The sequence below is a fragment of the Oryzias melastigma genome, linkage group LG8 (assembly GCF_002922805.2).
Source record: "Oryzias melastigma strain HK-1 linkage group LG8, ASM292280v2, whole genome shotgun sequence".
In the NCBI taxonomy this organism is placed as follows: Eukaryota; Metazoa; Chordata; class Actinopteri; order Beloniformes; family Adrianichthyidae; genus Oryzias; species Oryzias melastigma.
Window position 1 is genome coordinate 11,641,344 of NC_050519.1, and position 19,041 is coordinate 11,660,384.

A 19,041-nucleotide genomic window follows, 5' to 3' on the forward strand; every position below is an offset into this window, starting at 1 on the left:
TAGGGGTATTACAATATTCATTCTTCACTATGAACAACCTCAACGTGCTATTTTGATCCGTTCATGCATTTCTGTTTCTCTGAAAACCTCATCTCCTTCCAATGCCAGCTCCGCCCCCCAGACAAACTAAGCTAATGGATCAAGCTAGCGGTTATCCGCTAGCTTCGAGTTCTCCCCGGTTTACGCACAGTCGTGTAAGTGCTGGCTGTTTGTGGCCAAGAAACACTCATTGCATGATTACTTTATGCCATAAACACTTTCTTAACTCAATCACACTTTCAGCAATTTTAGCAATTTTGGTATCAAAACGTTCTGATATGTATAAACTTTATGGTCTTTGAAATATTGAGCAAAACATGCCGTCAAAGAAATTAATGAAAAATTGCTCAAATCCTTCAAAAACATTGTGCTCTTTGAAACTTGTAAACTTCCGCATACTTTAGCTAGAGACACCAATCAAACTTTGAAAAGTTCAGCAACCACTGGGTTTTTAGACTAATTTGGAGTTAGCATGATGTTAGCCTTATGCTACACGTTTTGGCACAATTAGATATTTTTCCAGTTTTTTGCCTAATTTAGCTTTTAGCTAATCTTCTGGCTAATTTAACATTAAGCTAATCTTTTGGCAAGCTTGCAGATGCAGCGTTTTCAGCTATTAGCTTAAGCATTTTTAGCTATCATCTCTGTCATCTTTAGCGGCCACATTCAGCGTACAGCACTGGCTGGCATTATCGTAGATAACGCTATAAATCTAGTTCGATTTAGTGTTTAAACTTTGTGCGGTGGCACACACCAACGAACATTCTGGTGAGGAATTTGCACAAATGTTTGGATGGATCCTGAAATATCAGACAATAGCACCGGCAAATAAGATGGCTGCAGATAGCAGATGTCATGAAATAGGCGTTACCAAGTAGAGAAAGGCGGAGCCTCAGAGTTTCAGGAGTTTTACTTCTGGGTAGGAAGAATGTTCACAAAAATAACTCGTGTTTGGTGAATTTCTAATGAGCTACTGCAGTTTTTGCAGAAACTATGTCCAAGAAAACGACAGGTTTTTTAATTTTGGCTAAAAATTTTATAAGCATAATTAAAAGACCAGTGGGAACGTTTTTAAAATAGATTAAAAAAAATGACCGGAGTGAAACATTATTGACACATTTATGAACTTTTTTAAAATATTTACCTTTTTTATTGTCAAATTGAGTCATTTGGTCGATTTTGGGCTTAAAGAATTATTGAAGAAAACTATTTCAAATATGAAAATTATATTATTCTTTCCCCAGTTTCAAACATTCTCGGCATTCTGCTGTATAAGCAAATAATTCTTCCACACTCGAGGTCTGCTCTTGCCCAACAATGAAATGATGATACTTCCCACAAAATGAAGCTTGTTTGGATCTCGCAGAATGTTTCTACGGACACCGCAAAGACACAAAAAGTCGACGCTGAGGAATGGGAAACGAAAGTCGCACATTTCTCCAAGAATCTGTCAAAAGCTCACTCAGCACTCCAGCTTCACGGACTGCATAGTTTCGCCAACAGCAGAGCCAAAAAAACTGTCTTTATAGCTAACAAGGAGTACGTTTTTATTGAGGAAAGAAAGCTGCTTACAGGCATTTAGTGGGGTGTCTCTCATGAAATGGTAAACACAACCATTTTTTTTTACTACTGAGTGTGTGCGGCATCTGTTTTTCTTACGAAAAGTAAACAGAAAGTTGACAGTTTAACTCACAAGTGAGCAAAACACTCATGTGTTAAAAAAACGTGTTTTTACTTTCGTTATGAAAGCCCATCATTTAAAAAAACTCTCAGATCAATAAAAGAGATAATTTGAACTAATCTTATCTTCGAGTTAGGACCTTTTTCCCCAGATTGCTTTGACAAAAGCATAGCCAGATGTTGCAGTGTCGGTCACGCCGCATCAGAATACACACATTCGGGGTATGGTCGTTCACCTTCCTCAGATCAGTTTTCCCCGAGTTGTTGCTTCAGAAATAAGCACACATGTGTTTCCTTGCGTCTCTTCCTGCCCTGTGGTTTGCCTTTTTTCGCTCACCTTCTTTCCCAGTCACTAACTTACCCAGGACGTCATGCCGTATATTTCCCCATCAGATCCTGCTGGGTTCAGGACCTGGTAATAGCCCGTGGTTAACTCAGCCCAGATGTTGCACCCCTTCTTGTTTTTCCCCTGGCCTTTTCTCTCTTTCCATCTCACCTCCTTTCTTAACTGGCTGCCTACTGCCACTCACAGTTTCAGAACTGGAAACGGGCTATTCTTTTCATAAGGTGACAGAAGTTTATCCTAGGCAGCAAAGCCGTGGGCTGTTAATTTTTATGACTCCTCAACGTGCATGTTGTGTGTGGGTATAAACAGGAATGGCTTTATGGTGACACAGCTGAAGGAGATCTGAAAGAAGAGATTTCAAGTTTGAAGGAGTTACGGTAGCTTAGCCAATCAGCAGGCTGCCTTGTGTTTACTCAAGGAATACTGTTGATTTTATTTATTTTTTTCGAAGCTGTATTTGATGCCAGCTGGCAACAGCAGTGCTTTTTTCGGGTTTCAAGTGTGTGTTTTTTTCACGAGCAGAGGCCTCATTACTGAGCTGGCTGCTGTGGGACTCTTTAGTCCTCGTGCTCACATGTGGATCACACCTGGTGACAAAAAAAAAAAAACAAACCTCCACTGTTAGTGCATCTTCAGCGAAGAGCCACCACATCAGTGTCTTCAGCTTCCAGCCAGATGTTGTCTAAATTCCCCTTTGATTTGAGGGATGAGAAACAGACTGCAGATGCTGAGATAAAAAGATTTTTGCATTAAAAGAACAATTGCTACTTAGCAAATCAAATTAGTTCATATGGGAGTCATTTGTTTCTGGAGTTTTATTCTAATTTATGCAAGTAAAACTAAAAAAAAAGAACGTTTGTTTTGTGCAACGCAGCTTTATTCAGCTTCTAAAAGGCTTTTCTTTGCCTCTGACCACTAAATATTCATTTTTCATGCATAGCAGTTTAACTACCCACTGATGTCTTTTGCTTTCATTTGTTCTTTAAAATCAAAAGATCTAGTTTTAAATTGCTTCTGAAAATGTATTCTTATAATCTGTTGTTGCTTAAGGCAACCACAGATATTCTTTGTGTTTTGTTTATTTTCCTTATATGTTATTATGTCCAAAATGTCGATAATAAATGCCTGGAAGTTGTTATTTTCTTGTTTTTAACTGTTATGATTATTATTCAGAACTTTAGTTTCATTTATCTTGTTTATTTTATTAGTTGATTGATATATTATTATTTTTAAACCAAATTCACTTGTATTGTGATGTCAGAATCACAAAAAAGTACATTGATTACCAGTTTGGAAGGGAATTTTGTTGTTAAAGATAATACATTTTTCTGTTTTTTGCAGATTCTGAAAATTGAAACCAGAGATTTTAAAGGAAAAAAGCATAAACATGAGTTTTATGTATGTTTTATGCATAAAATAAGTTCAATTAACCGTTAAGACTATGAGTTATTTAGTACAAGTTCTGTACAAGTGAAAGATGAATACCTTCTATCAGTTGGGTTTTTTGGACGATTTAATAACAGTTCCCCCCCATTAGAGCCCCACAGGTGAGACCTCCATGTTTGGGTTGAGAATAGACACAGGTGTTCATACCTGCATTGATGTTGTTTTTCACAGAAGCAACACACACACACACACACACACCCCCCCCCCCACACACACACACACACACCCACACACCCACAAAGCTAAAACTGTTAAACACACAGACTCTGGCCAGAAATCTGCTTCACACATGGCCCAAAGATGATATATTGTTTATTGTTCTCCAACAAAATCCAACCCAACTAATGTTTTATTAATTGAGCTTCTTAAGAAAACCGTTCCTGCTGTAATTTGTGGTCACATGCCAGACCTAAATAGAAACTACCTTACTCTGAGAATGTGGGGAAAAATGCGAGGACTGCAAAGGCCGGGAGTCGTCAGTTTCAGAGTAAAATGTTTGTTGGCATAGTGTAGATGAAGTAATTACTCACGCTGTCTGTCATCAACCTGTCTTGTTGTTTCATGCACTTTATACCAGGGAATCTTGTGTTGTTTCTGGGTATAAAAAAAAGAACACACTTACCGTTTGAAACCTGTTTGTTTGCCTTTCATAGTTGTTTTTTCCTGATGTCAGTTTAGCCAAACACACAGCAGCTGCAGTAAACACTATTATATCTACTATATATATATATATATATATATATATACACTTCAGGACAACACGAATGAAAAAATAAATCTGCAAGTAATGAAACCGCCAATGAAAACGCCAATAAGTGGGAGAACACTCTAGGTACAGTTCTTGAAATTTTTTTGAATTTATTCAGGAAACTTTGAAGTTTATCGATTACAGCAATATATATATATATATATATATATGTATACCACTAAGTAGTCGTCAGTATTTACACAGGTCAGAGGAGTCCATGATTACACATATGCAGCACCTGCACACACAACTGTCCCTGTTCACAACTTAGGTTTCTACACCAATGTGCGAGGGTGCTTTGAAGATGTGAAGCCCCTGTGATGTGGTTTCCAGGGAGGGGGTTAAATCAGCCAACTGGATCCACTGCTGCTATGAAAGGCCAATAAATGACACCAGGCACTGAACGGGCTGCGGGAGCGAAGGCTCTTTGTGTAGAATTGAGCCATGATTAGCTGCATGTTCTGTGCTCCTGCTTAGTTTCAAACTCCCCGTCTTCATCGGATCCCTTCACCAACTATTCATTGTTTTTGTTTTGTTTTTAGAGAGCAGGTCTGGCGTGCAGATGCTCATCAGCACAGGGTGTCAGGGTTTCTTGTGGTTGTCGGCGCAGCATCATCCTTTCCTCTGTCATTAGTGCTCTCTCCTGCCCCGCTCGCATTTAAAGGACTCAGCCACTAAGTGCATCTTTAGAATATTCATTGCTTCAGCATCAACCACAGTAACCATCAAAAAACCCCGGAGAACATCCGATATGCATTTGAGATCATCTCAGGCCAGCCAAAGCTTCTTTTGGACTAAAACCCAGATATGGGTATTCCAGTGGTCTTGGTAACCATATTTGTTTTCCATTATAGCTCAGTCCCAGGGTTTCATTTAGAACCAACCTCCATGACCCCTATAAGGAGTTTTTCTCTCAGAAGGAAACTGTCAGGAGGCAAAGTGCCAATGGTGCCAGTCGTCTGTGCAACTGGGCCCAACATGTTATCCTTAAAGTCTCAAAAGACCACAACCCAGAGCTGCATGATTGGCTTGTTAAATCTTTGGCTGTGGCTGTATGACCTAATTAGCACCATGGCTCAGTAACCAGATTTGGTACCACTTTATTGCCTCGCCTCACTTAAAACAGCAGTTGAACAGGTTTTCTTTTCCAAGTTCCTAAAAGTCACCAGACAGGTGTGATTTACGTACCTATAACCCGCTTTAAAGATATTTTTATACATTTTTTGAACATATGTGTGATCAGTGGTCATGAGGACATGAGAGTTTTTTTCTTTACACAGCTACTATGACCATTACCATTTTATGTAATTGACCCATCTCTGGGAAATTTAACAAAGTTACAAGATTTCAAATCTCTATTGATGATTAGGATGGCATTTTATTGAGGCATATTGGGAAAACAGAGTTTAGTAAAGGTGATAAAGCATGTTGCGTGAACTTAAAAACTCACAAAGTGTGGCTTCTTGCAATTTGAATTAATATATTTTTTTCCCAACTAAATATCATTTGATTTAATAAACCTTTTTTATTCTTTTTGTGAAATGTCTCGTTTACAGTCTCTTTTACTTGCTGAAAGGTAGTTCATAAGTTGCCAAGACCCCATCTTTTTATTTGCCTCTTGTCCCTCTTTTCTGTTTTTTCTAGTCTTTTTTTTCCAAAGAAGTAAATGGATTCTTGGGGTCAGTGTTTTTCCAGACCTTCACAGCACAGGATGACGTCTTTGTGGCAGTCAGGCAAGATGATCGTGATCGGTCTTGCACAAATTTCTGCACAGAAACTGCAAGCATAACTTGCTCGCAACCTGTAACGAAATATGGAACGAATATGTTGCAAACAATTGAAAATTAAAAAAATAAAATAAAAAGCGAAATAAACAGTAATAGGGCTTTTCTGGACAAGTTAAAAAGAATAGACTTCACTTTCTTTGTATGTATGTATGTATTTGGAATTAATTTTCCCACACCTAATCATCAATTATTATTAAAATAAAACCTCTATCTTAGACAGAGAAGACGAGGATTAGATTATTATTTTTATATTATTATATCTATACCTAATACAGTTGCAAGAAAAAATATCTGAATCATTTGGATTTCTCAACAAATTTGTCATAAAATATGTTCTTCATCTAAGTCACATCACATGATAAACACAGTCTGCTTAAACTAATACAACTTCAACTTGGCTGAAGTTATCAAATCTTTGGATTTATTAAATCAACAGTTATTAAATCCAAGGGTTCACATATCTTTTCCACCATGCACTTTGAATGTTTACACATATTGTTAATTAAAAACACAAAAACTTAACTTTTTGCGTTGTATTAGTTTAAGCAAAGTATGTTTATCATTTGATGTGACTTAGATGAAGATCAGAACACATTTTATTACAAATTCATGCAGAAATTCAAGTGATCCCAAAGGATTCACATACATTTTCTTGCAATTGTAAAATGCATTTCAAATCTGAAGCACCTTAACTTTCCTTAAATATAAATAGTAGATGTTTTGGTCCCTATAATCTTTGTTGAGGCAGCATTAAGTGTTGCTAAATATCATAAATTAATTTAAGCTAGTTGTATCTTTTTGTGACCCATTCTTTAAAAAACAAGAACATAAAATTTGATTCCAACAACCTTGCTGTCTTTAATAAATACTTTTATTGAATATTTATATGTTTTCAACCTTTTTCTTACAAAAAGCTAATGTCTGTACTGACAAACTTCAAATAAAATGCTTATTATTAACTTTTTCTTGTCATTTAGTCTAATATAAGATACTTTTTTTCAATGACAGCTAATGTCTGTCAACTGTAACGAGGCCTAGTATTTTTAAAATTGAGATCTAGCCCTGTTTGATACCTGTGTTGGGAGTGTGAAGGATAAAGCTGGTGAAATATCCTCTTGATCCCAGTAAGATAAATGGACTGAGAATGTTCCCTACCGGTATGATTCATTTTTACAAAGTGCTTCCCACTTGTTATCAGTAAAAGAAAGGAAAGCTGGATAAATAAAACAGGGAAAGATACAAAACAGCTGAAAGCCTTTCCATTCTATTTAACCTGGAATCAGTCCAGTCTGTAAAACCATTTGGGGAGATTGTAAACCTTAACCCCCCCAACCTGTTCCGACTGCCTCATCTTTTAACTCTGCACTGTATTTATTTGATGCAAAGGATAGAGACAGATGACGGAATGCCTGTAGGAGAGCCAAAAAGAAGTTAAACTATAGAGTGCAGATTTATTACATTATTTATCAGATGTTCATGACAAAAAAGTTTTTTTGTATTTTTTTAGCCAACCTCATATTTCAGGGGAATTACATTTTAGATTTTTTTTTTTGCTGCTACAGCTGTGCCTTCAGATTTACCTCCCCATTGCCTCACATTACGCTCCATCCAGCTTCCGTTACCTCTCAGTTGTGTTTTTGTGTGCACTGCATTAAAAGGTATAAAAAGAAGTAACCAAAAGAAAAAAAAAAGGAATGCAGCTTCTGGACCTCCTGAAATTAAGCAACTTAATCTGGTTTTCATTAACAGAGAGAAATTGGCAGCAGAGGAAGTGAAATCATAAAGTTTCTGCTCTTCGCTTCCACTTCCTTGCCTGCTGTTCTCTTCAAACTCCATCCTTCCAGGTTTAATTGAGATGCCACGTCCAGACTTTAGACAAATCGAGTTAAACCCGGTAATTTGTGAATGATTCATTAGCTACGGATGATAGCCCGAGAGAGGATTTTCTGTGTAGATTAAAAAGAAATTCAGCCATGATTATTAATTAAAGAAGAGGAAATAAAAGAGAAAACAAGTCTGCTAATGCATCCCAGTAGAGAGAAAATTTAAGAGGAAAACACAGATGAAGAAGTGAACAGCTGCAGCTGGAGATTTGCAGCCCCGCTATTCCCTTAGTGTTACAGCTAAATCGCTTAAAAACATCATATTTAATACCTACAATGGAAAAAAGGGCAACATTTTCTGAGAAAGCATGAATTAAATCGAACGTTTCAGAGAAAGAGTGTGTGAGTAGCATATTATTGAGTCGAAAGCATCAACACGGTGGACCGACTGAAGTCTTTTGGTGCAGTTGGACACAGCTCCCTGTTAAACCGATCGACTAAACAGTGAGAAGACTGACAGAGACTGAGACTGTGATAGTTCCCATATGTGCGCAGGGACACCTGATATTCATCCTGGTGGGTGAGTCAACATTCTCAGAGAGTGACACAGATGTGCAAACCGTCTGTTCAAGTTCAGGAGTGAAAAAGAGCGACAGACGGAGATGGACTGATACTTATTTGTTTATATTGGGAGAAGAAATTGAATAGACCATAATTGGTCAGACTGCAAACTGGAAGCTCCACGTGAGAATCTTCAGCTTACAAAATGTCCTTTTTGATCTCATCCACTATGAATCAACCTTACTTTTTATCTGTTCGAGCATTCACACTTTATCTATAGTACCCAGTTAATCTCTTTTATTATCCGACAGTCCGAAAAATACTTTCTCACATCATTGAAGCCGACACCTGCAATGGTAATACTCTTTCCAAAATGTGATGATGTCATTTCCTCCACTTCCTTTAGCGTTCGATGAAAGCTGGTTGGATCAGCAGGTGCAGCTGGGTTCTCCACACCTCCTCTGCATACTTTGTCATAAACTGTTTGATTTCTTCTGCTTGTCTGTTTTACTCCTTTGTCTTGGATTTTGAATATTTACTTTGCTGCTTTGGGGAAACATTTCTCCTTCTATTTAAATGCACGTCATGATCAATTTTTTCCGTGTTGGTAAGCTTTAGCATGCAGTGAAGGGGGGCTCTAGATGAGTGGGATTTGAGTTATATGCTTGGCTGTAAGACAGAGTTTTTTTCTAGTATTTATACACAGAACACAGGTCCAGATGTTCATCTTTCTGTTGGTCCTGAATGGTAGTTGTAGTAGCTGTTTCTTGACTTTGCTTCCTTAAAACAAAAAATCCCATCGGATGTTAGCAAAGCATCTAACGTAATCTATGCTGCAGCATCCTTTGTATATTTATGGCAATGTTCAAATAAGATATTTGCCTTTGAGGACAATATGGCTGCCATATTGGAGTTTTTTCTCATATAGTCTGGTCTAAGACATAAACTGAGGGAATAGTGAGCTTTAAAATTGATACAGTATGTTGTTAAAGTGTATGTTTCAACTAAAGTGTCATCTGCAGTTTTCTAAAATGTATATCTAAGATAATCTAATCTAATCTAATGTAATGTATAGCTATACAATATAAAAGCTATTGATAGAGTTGCCATATTATGTCAGGAAACTTTTTTATTTACATTTTTTACCTGTTGGTTATGATAAAATCCATATAGAAAAACTAAAATGTACATTTGTATCTAAATTTAAATTTTATACATCATTGAAATAATACATGAACAATTACAAGCATGAGTAATTCATTGCAGAAAAAAAATAAGTCACACAATGTTTTAAGTTTTTGGGGCTTTCATATTAAAAAATGATATGATGCAAAACAAAAAGTATTTATTCAGCCACCACTCGTGCAAATTCTTCCACTTAAAAAGATGCAAGAGGTCTGTAATTTTTATAATCTGTATATTTCAACTATGAGAAACAAAACAAGCAAAATAAAATCTAGAAAATCACATTGGGTGCTTTTGAAATAATTTATTTGTAAATTATGGTGGAAAAAAGTATTTGGCTACCTAAAAACAAGGAAGATTTGTAGCTCTCACAGACCTGTATCTTCTTCTGTCCGCTCGTTACATGTATTAATTGCACCTTTTTGATCTCGTTATCTGTACAAAAACTATTGAGTTTATTGATCCACCTTTGAATGACAAATGGAAGATGTCTCTTTCTGTTACACAATATTTTGAAAAAATGTAAGATACAATGTTTCAAAAGTAAAAAAGTTATTTGACAGCTATGGAAACTGTAAGTTGTGATAAATTGGGTTGGATTAGTGTCACGAGCATAGGTGATTTGTGAAAGGATGAAGACAAAAATTGAAAATCTTCTCCTGGGAGGTCTGCCATTGAAATAACAGTATAACAACGAAGCAACATCTCCTGGGAGGTCTGTTTTTTTTCAATAAATAGGAAAATGTCTCAACTTGACATCCGCAAAGTTTTTAGAGATACAACAAATGACAGATTTTTGTTTTCTCTTTAAAATCCCCATATTTTTCTGGTTTTTAAAACTGTAAATGTGTTGAAAGGCTAAATCTACCTGAATTAGCATAAACATAACAGCACTGCACTTCCACAGAGCAAAAGTTACACCTTTACCTCCATTTATTGATATCTTCTTACTGATAAGTGAAGCTCTGCAATGCATTAGGATGACTGATTGTTTGGGCGGGGAGGGGCTGCTGATGCGCAGCTATTCTGTTTATCCTTATGTGTTATAAATATTGCTGGAATCTTTTGCTGTTCATCTGGAATTTCAGTCAGACTCCACACAGGGCTCCAAAAAGCTGCAACACTGGAATCATCACTGAGCTGTTTATAACAGACTGTGCTCAAATCATTTAAAGCTTGGCATGATGTGCCTGATTTCCTTTTGAGGAAAAAGACAGGTGGAAATCGGCTCTGCTGCACTTTTCTTATTTATTTTCTTTTTATTTAGCACTAAATTTATTTTAGACTTTTACTGATCTGGTCCTTTTTGTGTAAAATTTGTCCTGTAAGACCTTATTGTGGCAAATGAGCTCAATTACCTGCTTGACACCAACTTGTTGGCTAAAAAAATGAATAATTTTCCTTTATTCAGTCCGGGATTTATTATCAATTTTATCAATGTTTTGATCCTGTTGTTCCAAAGAGGTGTTTTTTGACCTGCATTGGTTGAATTCTTTCTAAACTCTCCTCAGGGATAAAGCCCCTTGAGAGCCCACCAGGAGCTAGAAAACATCTGTTTAAAACACAGGTGGTGTCAGTTAAAACTGTGCTGTGGACCAAGATGTATCATCCCTGGGAGAGGTGCAGCAGTGGACGTGCACATTTGATGTTGCCGCATGCTAATGTAGTGGAGTAATCTCACGTTTCTTCATAGATAACACCAGTAAATCTTGTTTGAACGGAGATAGCCCAAGAGCGCACGTCCTGAGGATTTATACGTCTTTTCTTCTTTTTTTTTTTTTTTATTGACATGAACTTTCTACAAAGAAGTCTTGGCTCAAGCTTTTTGATTAAAAGATTATTAAAAGCTTGTGAACATGAGCTTTTGTGAGAGATTTTTTTTAACCTTGCATATTTAAGATTAAGCAGAAAAATGCATAAAAAGGCCAGATCTGCAGATGTGCGGAGTACTTTCAAACAGGAAGTAATCATTCCGTGTTTATCCACGTATGTCCACACATTGGCTTCAGCTACAGATCTAACAAGTGTCCTGTTAGCTTAAACATTTTACCGTCTTGAGTGGAGCACCATTTCAGCTTCAATTCCCCCTATTTATTATTATTTTCACAATGTGTCGTATGTGTCTAGTTAACTGTAGGCTCTAGATTGCAGCTTCGCACTAGAATTCAAAATCCAGAAAAGTGACTGAGCATCCAGGAGTGTTTCTTGGAGCAGGGGGAAAAAAAAGATAACTGTAATTTTTGAAGACACGGTAGGGATGAAGGGTTTACTGCTACTGTTTCATGGAAATTTTAGCGTTAACCCAAGAGCTTTGTGGAGAAAACAAAAGATCCTTCAAAAAAAAAAAAAAATTGATGTACAGCTTTTTTCCCCCTCAAGTTGACACAGTTTCCGTACGAGTGTGGTATGCTTTGGGTAAATACCACAGAAATACAGTAAAACAGTTGCATTTGAGGCTGGAGGGAACTACTCACTAAACCTCCTTTTAGGGACCACATATTATACAATTAGGCATACAACTTTAAAATATGATTAGCTGTCATAAAAAGTTTACTTTTTGCCAACAGTTTCGTAATTAATTGTGTTTAACAGTCTCACATTGTTTAATATATAAATGATAAAATGGTGACAGGTTTTAATGCTTTTATTTTGAAACTATTGATTTGTTTTAAGTTTAATTTTTTCATGGTGTAAATAATGGATTTTTATAGAATGACCTATTTCATTTTATTTCTAATACAAACACTTTAGTGAATTGAATTTTATTTTCTGAACATTCTTTAAAATTCTAAAGCTTTATAACATTGTACAATAAGCACATTTCCTTGTTGTTAAGTTCATAATCATATCAGTGTTGAACACAATCCTAACAGATTTTAGCTGTGTGACCCACATTGGAGTTGCTGTCTGCATAAACATTGCTTTTATTGTGACAGCTCGCATAAACATTGCTTTTATTGTGACAGCTCCTCCACCTGTTGAACCAAGGTTGGCTTTGGTGTTGTGACGCATATTTTTGTCATGGAAACAGTGAAGGAAAAGTATTCCCCATGAGCACATGCTCACACAACGCCGCGGTTTCTTGGCTCCACTTATCATAGAAGTCACCTCGTCTGTTACATCAACAAAAACAACCTTTTTTTAATGGGACAAGTCCTATTCAGTTCCGACAGGAAGGCACCAAAGAACTCTGCCTTTTTCTTCCTAGAGGGATTCATTCATCATTTTCAAAGTGAAGCGATGTTATCCTGCAGTTGTCATTGTTGCCTGTCTTTGTGACTGCAGACTGTCTAATTGGGCTGTTTTTATTATTTGTCTCCCAGAGTGCCAAAAGCCTTCAGAGCAACAAGGATTCTCGTATCCTGTGGGCCATGGATGACCTTTTAGTGACCACTGGCTTTGATATGGTGAGAAACAAAAGAGAAAAGAACCCAGATTCAAACAAAATTATAGTATGTGTAACGTATTATAATTACATTAAAAGCATTTTATTACTAATAAAACTAGAAATGTTGCTTTACCTGTGATGATGCTAGTGTGACTCCTTTTTACTGAAAGTAGTCGTTGAAGATGCTTAAGTTTGTGATAAAAATGGTGACATAATTTACTTTAATTGCTGAAGGGATTTGCTGAAAATGCAAAAGCTATTTGCAAAATGTTACATTTGCTAAAAGACTGGAAATTTCATTAAAAATTATGAAAGAGGGCTAAAGTTGACCCAGATTTCTGAAAAATTTGTAGTAAAATTGCTTAAATTTTTTTCCGTGCCATTAGTTTGTTACTTAAATACTAGTTAAACTCCAAAATAGCCTAAAATTAGTCAATAAACTAAAGTAGTCAAAAATGTTAGCCTGTTGCTAAAATAGAGGCTAAACTCTAAATTAGCCTAAAAACCCCAGTGGACCACAAATTAGCCAAAAAAGCTAACACGTTGCTTAAATACTCCAAACTCCAAAATAGCCTAAGATTCCTCAGTAAACTAGACTAGTCATAAACTTTAGCCTGTTGCTAAAATATAAGGTAAGCTCTAAATTAGCCTAAAAACCAAGTAGATAACAAATTAGCCCAAACTGTTAGCATGTTGCTAAAATATTAGGTAAACTGATTTTTTTTTTTTAATTTCACTATAAAAGATTAAAACATAGTGCATGAATATATTTAAATGCTTGTTGCTAATCTATTTGAAATTTTGAATTTTGATGACTTTCTCGTTAATTTTCTATGAGGCATATTTTGCTCAATATTTCAAAACTTTAAAGTTTATGACAGGGAAGAAAGTTTTCTGAAAATGTAAATTATGTTTTGCAAGAATTTCTACTACAACTCTTCAGTCCACCTTAAATGAAGTGCACAACATATTGTTTTAACAGTTTGTATTGTTTGGCTTAGTGAAATTTATTACCTTTAGAGGTCAAGGGGTTTTACTAATCACTGCAGGTTTGAATTTGGGTCTTTGGCGCCGGTCGTCCTCATAGATGTTTTGATTTCTGCATAGATGCGTAGTCGTGAGGTGAGACTTTGGGACAGCCGGAAGCTGAGCTCTTCTATCAGTTCTGCATCGCTCGGCACCTCCAGTGGGTGAGTACTGCATCAGCTGGGAACCTTGTAACAGTCATAACAACACATGTACCGCACTTTGATGGCCATCTATCAGTGGGAGCTCACGTGTCACAGCACAAAGCGTAATCTGAGGTATCAAGCGGACAGTATGTGCGTGGATGATGTTAACCTCCCAGATCTTAGACACCGCCCCTCTACATTCTTGTTATTTCCCGGGTCATAGCCACACGCGCAGAGTCCATAGAAGCTGCTGCTGCCTGCACATTGATTCCTCTCAGCTCAGCCCATTACTCCAGTCGCTGCGTTTATTTTTCCAAACGCGCCTGCTGATGACCAGAGGGTAGCAGGAGCGTGGCTGAGCTCCAGAGAGGAGGGTTATGAAAGGATGCAGGAGAGAGGCAAACGGAGGGGGGTGGAGGGAAGATTCCTTTGTCAGATTCAGCTCGTGCATTTTTGCTGCTATTATAAACAGGTCAATGGGCCAAGCTCTTCCAAACTGAGGCCGGCCGGGCTTTTTTCTGGCTGAGCCAGAATTTATTTTGATTGTCACTATCAAAAACAAGGAAAAAAGCTGCACGTTTGCATAGAACGTGTCGCTCTGTGACTCCTTGTCTATTGATTTTTCCTCTTTTACAAGAAGTTTTGGTGCCGAAAATGTATTCCTTAATTAGGAAATTATCTTCTGTCTGCTTTGCACTCTTCTCCTGTTACCTCCATTTTTATCATTTAATCACTTGTTCGTCATGTGATAACATCTTTGTGTTTTTTTAATTTTTCACATCTCACTGTTGCTCGCTAATAAGACATCCTTTTGTAGATTCAAGAGTGGAAAAACTCTCTGTGTGTGTCCAATAAATCCACAGAGCGAGGACAGTGCGAGGTGGTTCATTTTGCTGGAGTGTTGATCTGTGTTGCTTCTGCTTGGAGACGGAGGAATGTTGAGGTTTACACGCAGTGATGATGTCTTCAAGAGACGAACAAACAGAGAGGAGTTGTCTCCATCTTGAAACATTTTGGTGCAGCCTTTTCTGTCTACCGTCTGGTTTTCAAGTAGTTTAATCCACATCTTTACGATTCTATTTGTCCATATTTGACTCGTCATTTATTTAGGGTTCGTGATATACTTTTTAGCTGTTGTATTTCGTCATATGTGCAGATGCTTCACCATCCGCTTTTCATTCTCTGTCTTGTTTTAAATCACCTCCGTCATGTCATTACGTACTGGGATGGTGTGTCAAGGAGCTTCGTGGCTTCAAGGCTAAATCCCCACCAGATGCCCGAATCCTCGCAATGAGATGGAAGAGTCGAGCAGGAAAATGACGGATGACAATTTGCCCTTCCCTGCTCGTTTCCCTTTTTCTCTTCATCACTTCTAAGTTATCTGGCTCGCATGAGCCCTGAGCCCTTTATCTATAGCCTCGGTAACGCGCGTTCAAGCAGCCACTTCCAATGAAAAGTCTCGTAAATGCGCCTTTCGTAGCTAGTTTGTACAACCATTTTTGGGCTCTACGTACAAGGCCATTGAACACTGCCTGCTTACCCTTGTGCTACCCTAGGTATGTTGATGTTGGGAGTGGGGTCATCTGGACCCCACAAGATAGTACGCTGAACTTTTTTTTTTTTCAATGATCTCTGATTTTCTCTGGTGTCCATGGCTGACATGAAATCCTGCCCACCTTTGTTCACTTTTGTCATGGGATGGACAACACGTCAATGTAAGGCTGGGGTCATCTGGACCCCATAAGATAGCACAAGAGATAAATCAGGTCAAACTTTGACCAATCAGGGACTGGGATTTGGTAGTCCCTTCTCTTTCAAGAAAGTACAAACCATTGGAAAATGATCATGGAGGAGAAATTTATAATTTCAGTTTCCTGTGCATGACAGGATATATCCCTATATCCTTTCAGGGTCACGGGGATGCCTGTCCCGGTTACTGTTGGGTAAAAAGAGGGTACACCCTGGAAATGATACAAAGTCTTTCATATCTCGGAAAAGAGCCGTGAAAGAAAAAACCTGGAACAAGTTCCGCAAGATTTGTACCACTTTGACACATCACACCGAGCCTCTTCTAACTGTAGATGACGGACATGTGCTAATAAAGAGTAACAATAGAAAAAATAGAGTAATGAGGATTTAGCATGTTCTTGACCGTGCACCAAATGTCTGGTGTTAAATCTCATTAGTTGTCCCCCAGGGGAGTGGTGAGCTGAAGACACAGCTGCACTTGGGAACCATTCAGTGGTTTAACTCCCCAGTCCAACTCCTTAATGGTGAGAGTCAAGCAGGGAGGCACTAGGTCCCATTTTTTGAGTCTTTGGTATGACTGTCTGGATTTGAACACACGACCTTCCAGTCTCAGGGTGAACACTCTACCACAAGGCCACCGAGCTGGTGTATCCTTGCTTAAGACTCTACCAATCATTGTTCTTTTACTAAATTGACTGATTTCTTTTTTTTTTTTTGGCCCAAGCTGCTGTTCCAGGCTCCATTTTTGTCAGCTAATGGCTGCAGTGGCAGACATCCAGAACACAAACAGGGGTTCTGGAGTTAAACTTAGAGGGCTGTCAGTCAAACTCTTTATTAACTTAAATAACTTCCAGTCCCAGTTTGAAATCCGTTTGTCATTATTCCCTGACAATGGCCCCGCTTGTCTCTTGATAACAGGCAGACCCGACCATTAGCCACTTATGTTAACCACTATCTATTAGGGATCCTATTTTGCTTGTGTAATGATCCTGTTTACTGACTTTTTAACCGATGTTTACGTTGGTTTATTAGCAGATCATTTTTGTTTTAGTTCTGGATTTGAAATCAAATTTCCCCAATTTTAACAGAGTTCTACCACTGTACATAATTTTCCCAGTTTTGGGGCATTTCCTTCATGTCATTCAGACCTGAGGTGTGCATAAATCTGGGTTTGTTTGTCGTGTATCGTCTGTCGTTAATAAAAGCGGCTGTGTTTAACATGGTGTGTAATTGGAGCTGCGAGCTGGCTTGTATCAGGTTAGCTGTGCTTGTCCACAACATTCAGTAGAACTGTTTTCTTTGGAGTGCCACAAGATAAAGAGGCCCGGGATCACGAGCCAGGAAAACGGGGGTTGTGGGTGGAATATAATTTGGAAGGAGAATAATAGAGGGGAAATGCTTACTTTTTGGTCAGGCTTGAAAATGAAGACCAAAAAAAAAAATGAGGGAGATGAGTCTGAGAGGGTTGCCAGTCTGCCTTTCTGTTTTCCATGCAGATCTGGACTTTTGAGAACAGAGTGGGTCACCGTGTCCTACTTTTTCTCCTTTTCTTGCCTCCGTAAACTAGAATTTTAAGAATGACTTTAATTAGGCATCTAAACCGGCTGCAATCAGTGAACTTTACAACTGCACATAATTGCTACCGGCTCACTACTTCATGAAACTTCATCCACACACCTCCACTTTAGCAGCTACGCACGGTGGCGTTACCACAGCTGAACTCCGATGATGTTTTGGTCCATACCATCCTGTCGCTTTAGATTAACGAATTAAGCGGGGCTTCTCTAGGGGTCATTCAGCATAACCTCAGAGAAACTTCTAGCAGTGACCCCTGTAATTGTCTTCAGTCACTACTAATGTTCTTCTCTTCAAGAATATGCAGGGAAAGACTTTAGCACCCATGCACTTTCTTTAGTTTTCAGACCTTGGGTGCTTTTTTTTGTTTTTTTTTTGCTGGTAACTGATCACTTTGACTTGGCACCAAAGTTGAGATGCTTGATTGGAGCAGACGTGAGGTTGTCCCTGACCGTTTTCTAAACCAAGTCACAGGTTATGCAAAGAACCCGGCCTCTGGCCAACCCCGCCGACAGATTGTTTTTGGAAAGCAGGGGAGTGATCCAGGTGTGAGGCTCGCGCTCAGCCTCTGGATTGACTCTCTGTGCTCTGTTTCTTTGTATTTTGCTATGTGGGTCACGCCTAAATGTAGGGCCTAGTTAGTGGGTGTAATTGAGCCAAGCTCCCTTTAATCAGACGGATCGGGAAAAAGGCCCGAGCGCCATAGAAGACCTAACATTTTACAGAACAACCCCCCCCCCCTCTTTTTTTCTCCCACTTTGGCCCAGGCGTTCCTAAATCAGTCCCAGATGAAGGCTTTCCTGTGGGGATTAGGTGCAGCTGCGCCACTGCTAACCATACTAGACCAAAAAAGGCACAAAGAGTTTAAAAGATAGCTTGACCTTTCTTTTTTTTCTTACATCAAAGTTCACTTTCTATGAAAGAAAAAAGCAGAGTTCGGCTGTGTGGGTGCAGCTCAGAAATGAATGTTTAAGGTGGAAGAAAAGGTCAAGTTGACATCTCCGCCACAGCCCTCCTCGCTCTCCAGGACGGCAGTGGGGGGAGGCTATTTAGTCAAGATGTGACCGCACACGCTCCGTCAGGGAACCTGAACTCAGCATTCTGACAGTCGAAACGCCGGGTCTGGAATCTGTTAGTCATTTGGGGTTTCAGTTCAGGATTGCGAGGCGGAGAGGGGGAGGCTGACCAGGAAAAGTGGATGAAGCTTTTTTTTCAGTCGAGATAGTGTCTCCTCATGAGTTTTTATTGGTTTATCGTGGAAGCTCATGTTTAAGTCTTGTTCTGAGCCATAACCCCCTCCAGTTCCTTTGTTCTTTGATGCCGTGTCATTAACTAGAAGTCTCAATGACCTATTGCTCCACGGGTTACTATCTTGTCAAAAACACAACTAGTAATCCTTTCTTTATCCGTACTTATCCACCTCTTGGATCTTCTGTCTCTTACTATTAGACTCCTCTCTTATCTGTTTCCATGCTATTCTGCTACAATAGAAGTCTGGGATTCAAATTATATAAATCTTTTTTTTTTTTTTTTTTTTTTTTT

General features: G+C 38.3%; 1 protein-coding gene across 1 annotated transcript in view; it reads left to right on the top strand.

Moving 5' to 3' along the window:
• The window catches only part of coro7 (coronin 7), an 85,092-nt gene that overhangs the window by 17,336 nt on the left and 48,715 nt on the right, over positions 1 to 19,041 (top strand). Inside the window, exons 8-9 of the mRNA XM_024271485.2 lie at positions 12,939 to 13,022; positions 14,111 to 14,193. Of these exons, the coding sequence (XP_024127253.1) occupies positions 12,939 to 13,022; positions 14,111 to 14,193 (167 nt within the window). The remainder of the gene's footprint in view (positions 1 to 12,938; positions 13,023 to 14,110; positions 14,194 to 19,041) is intronic.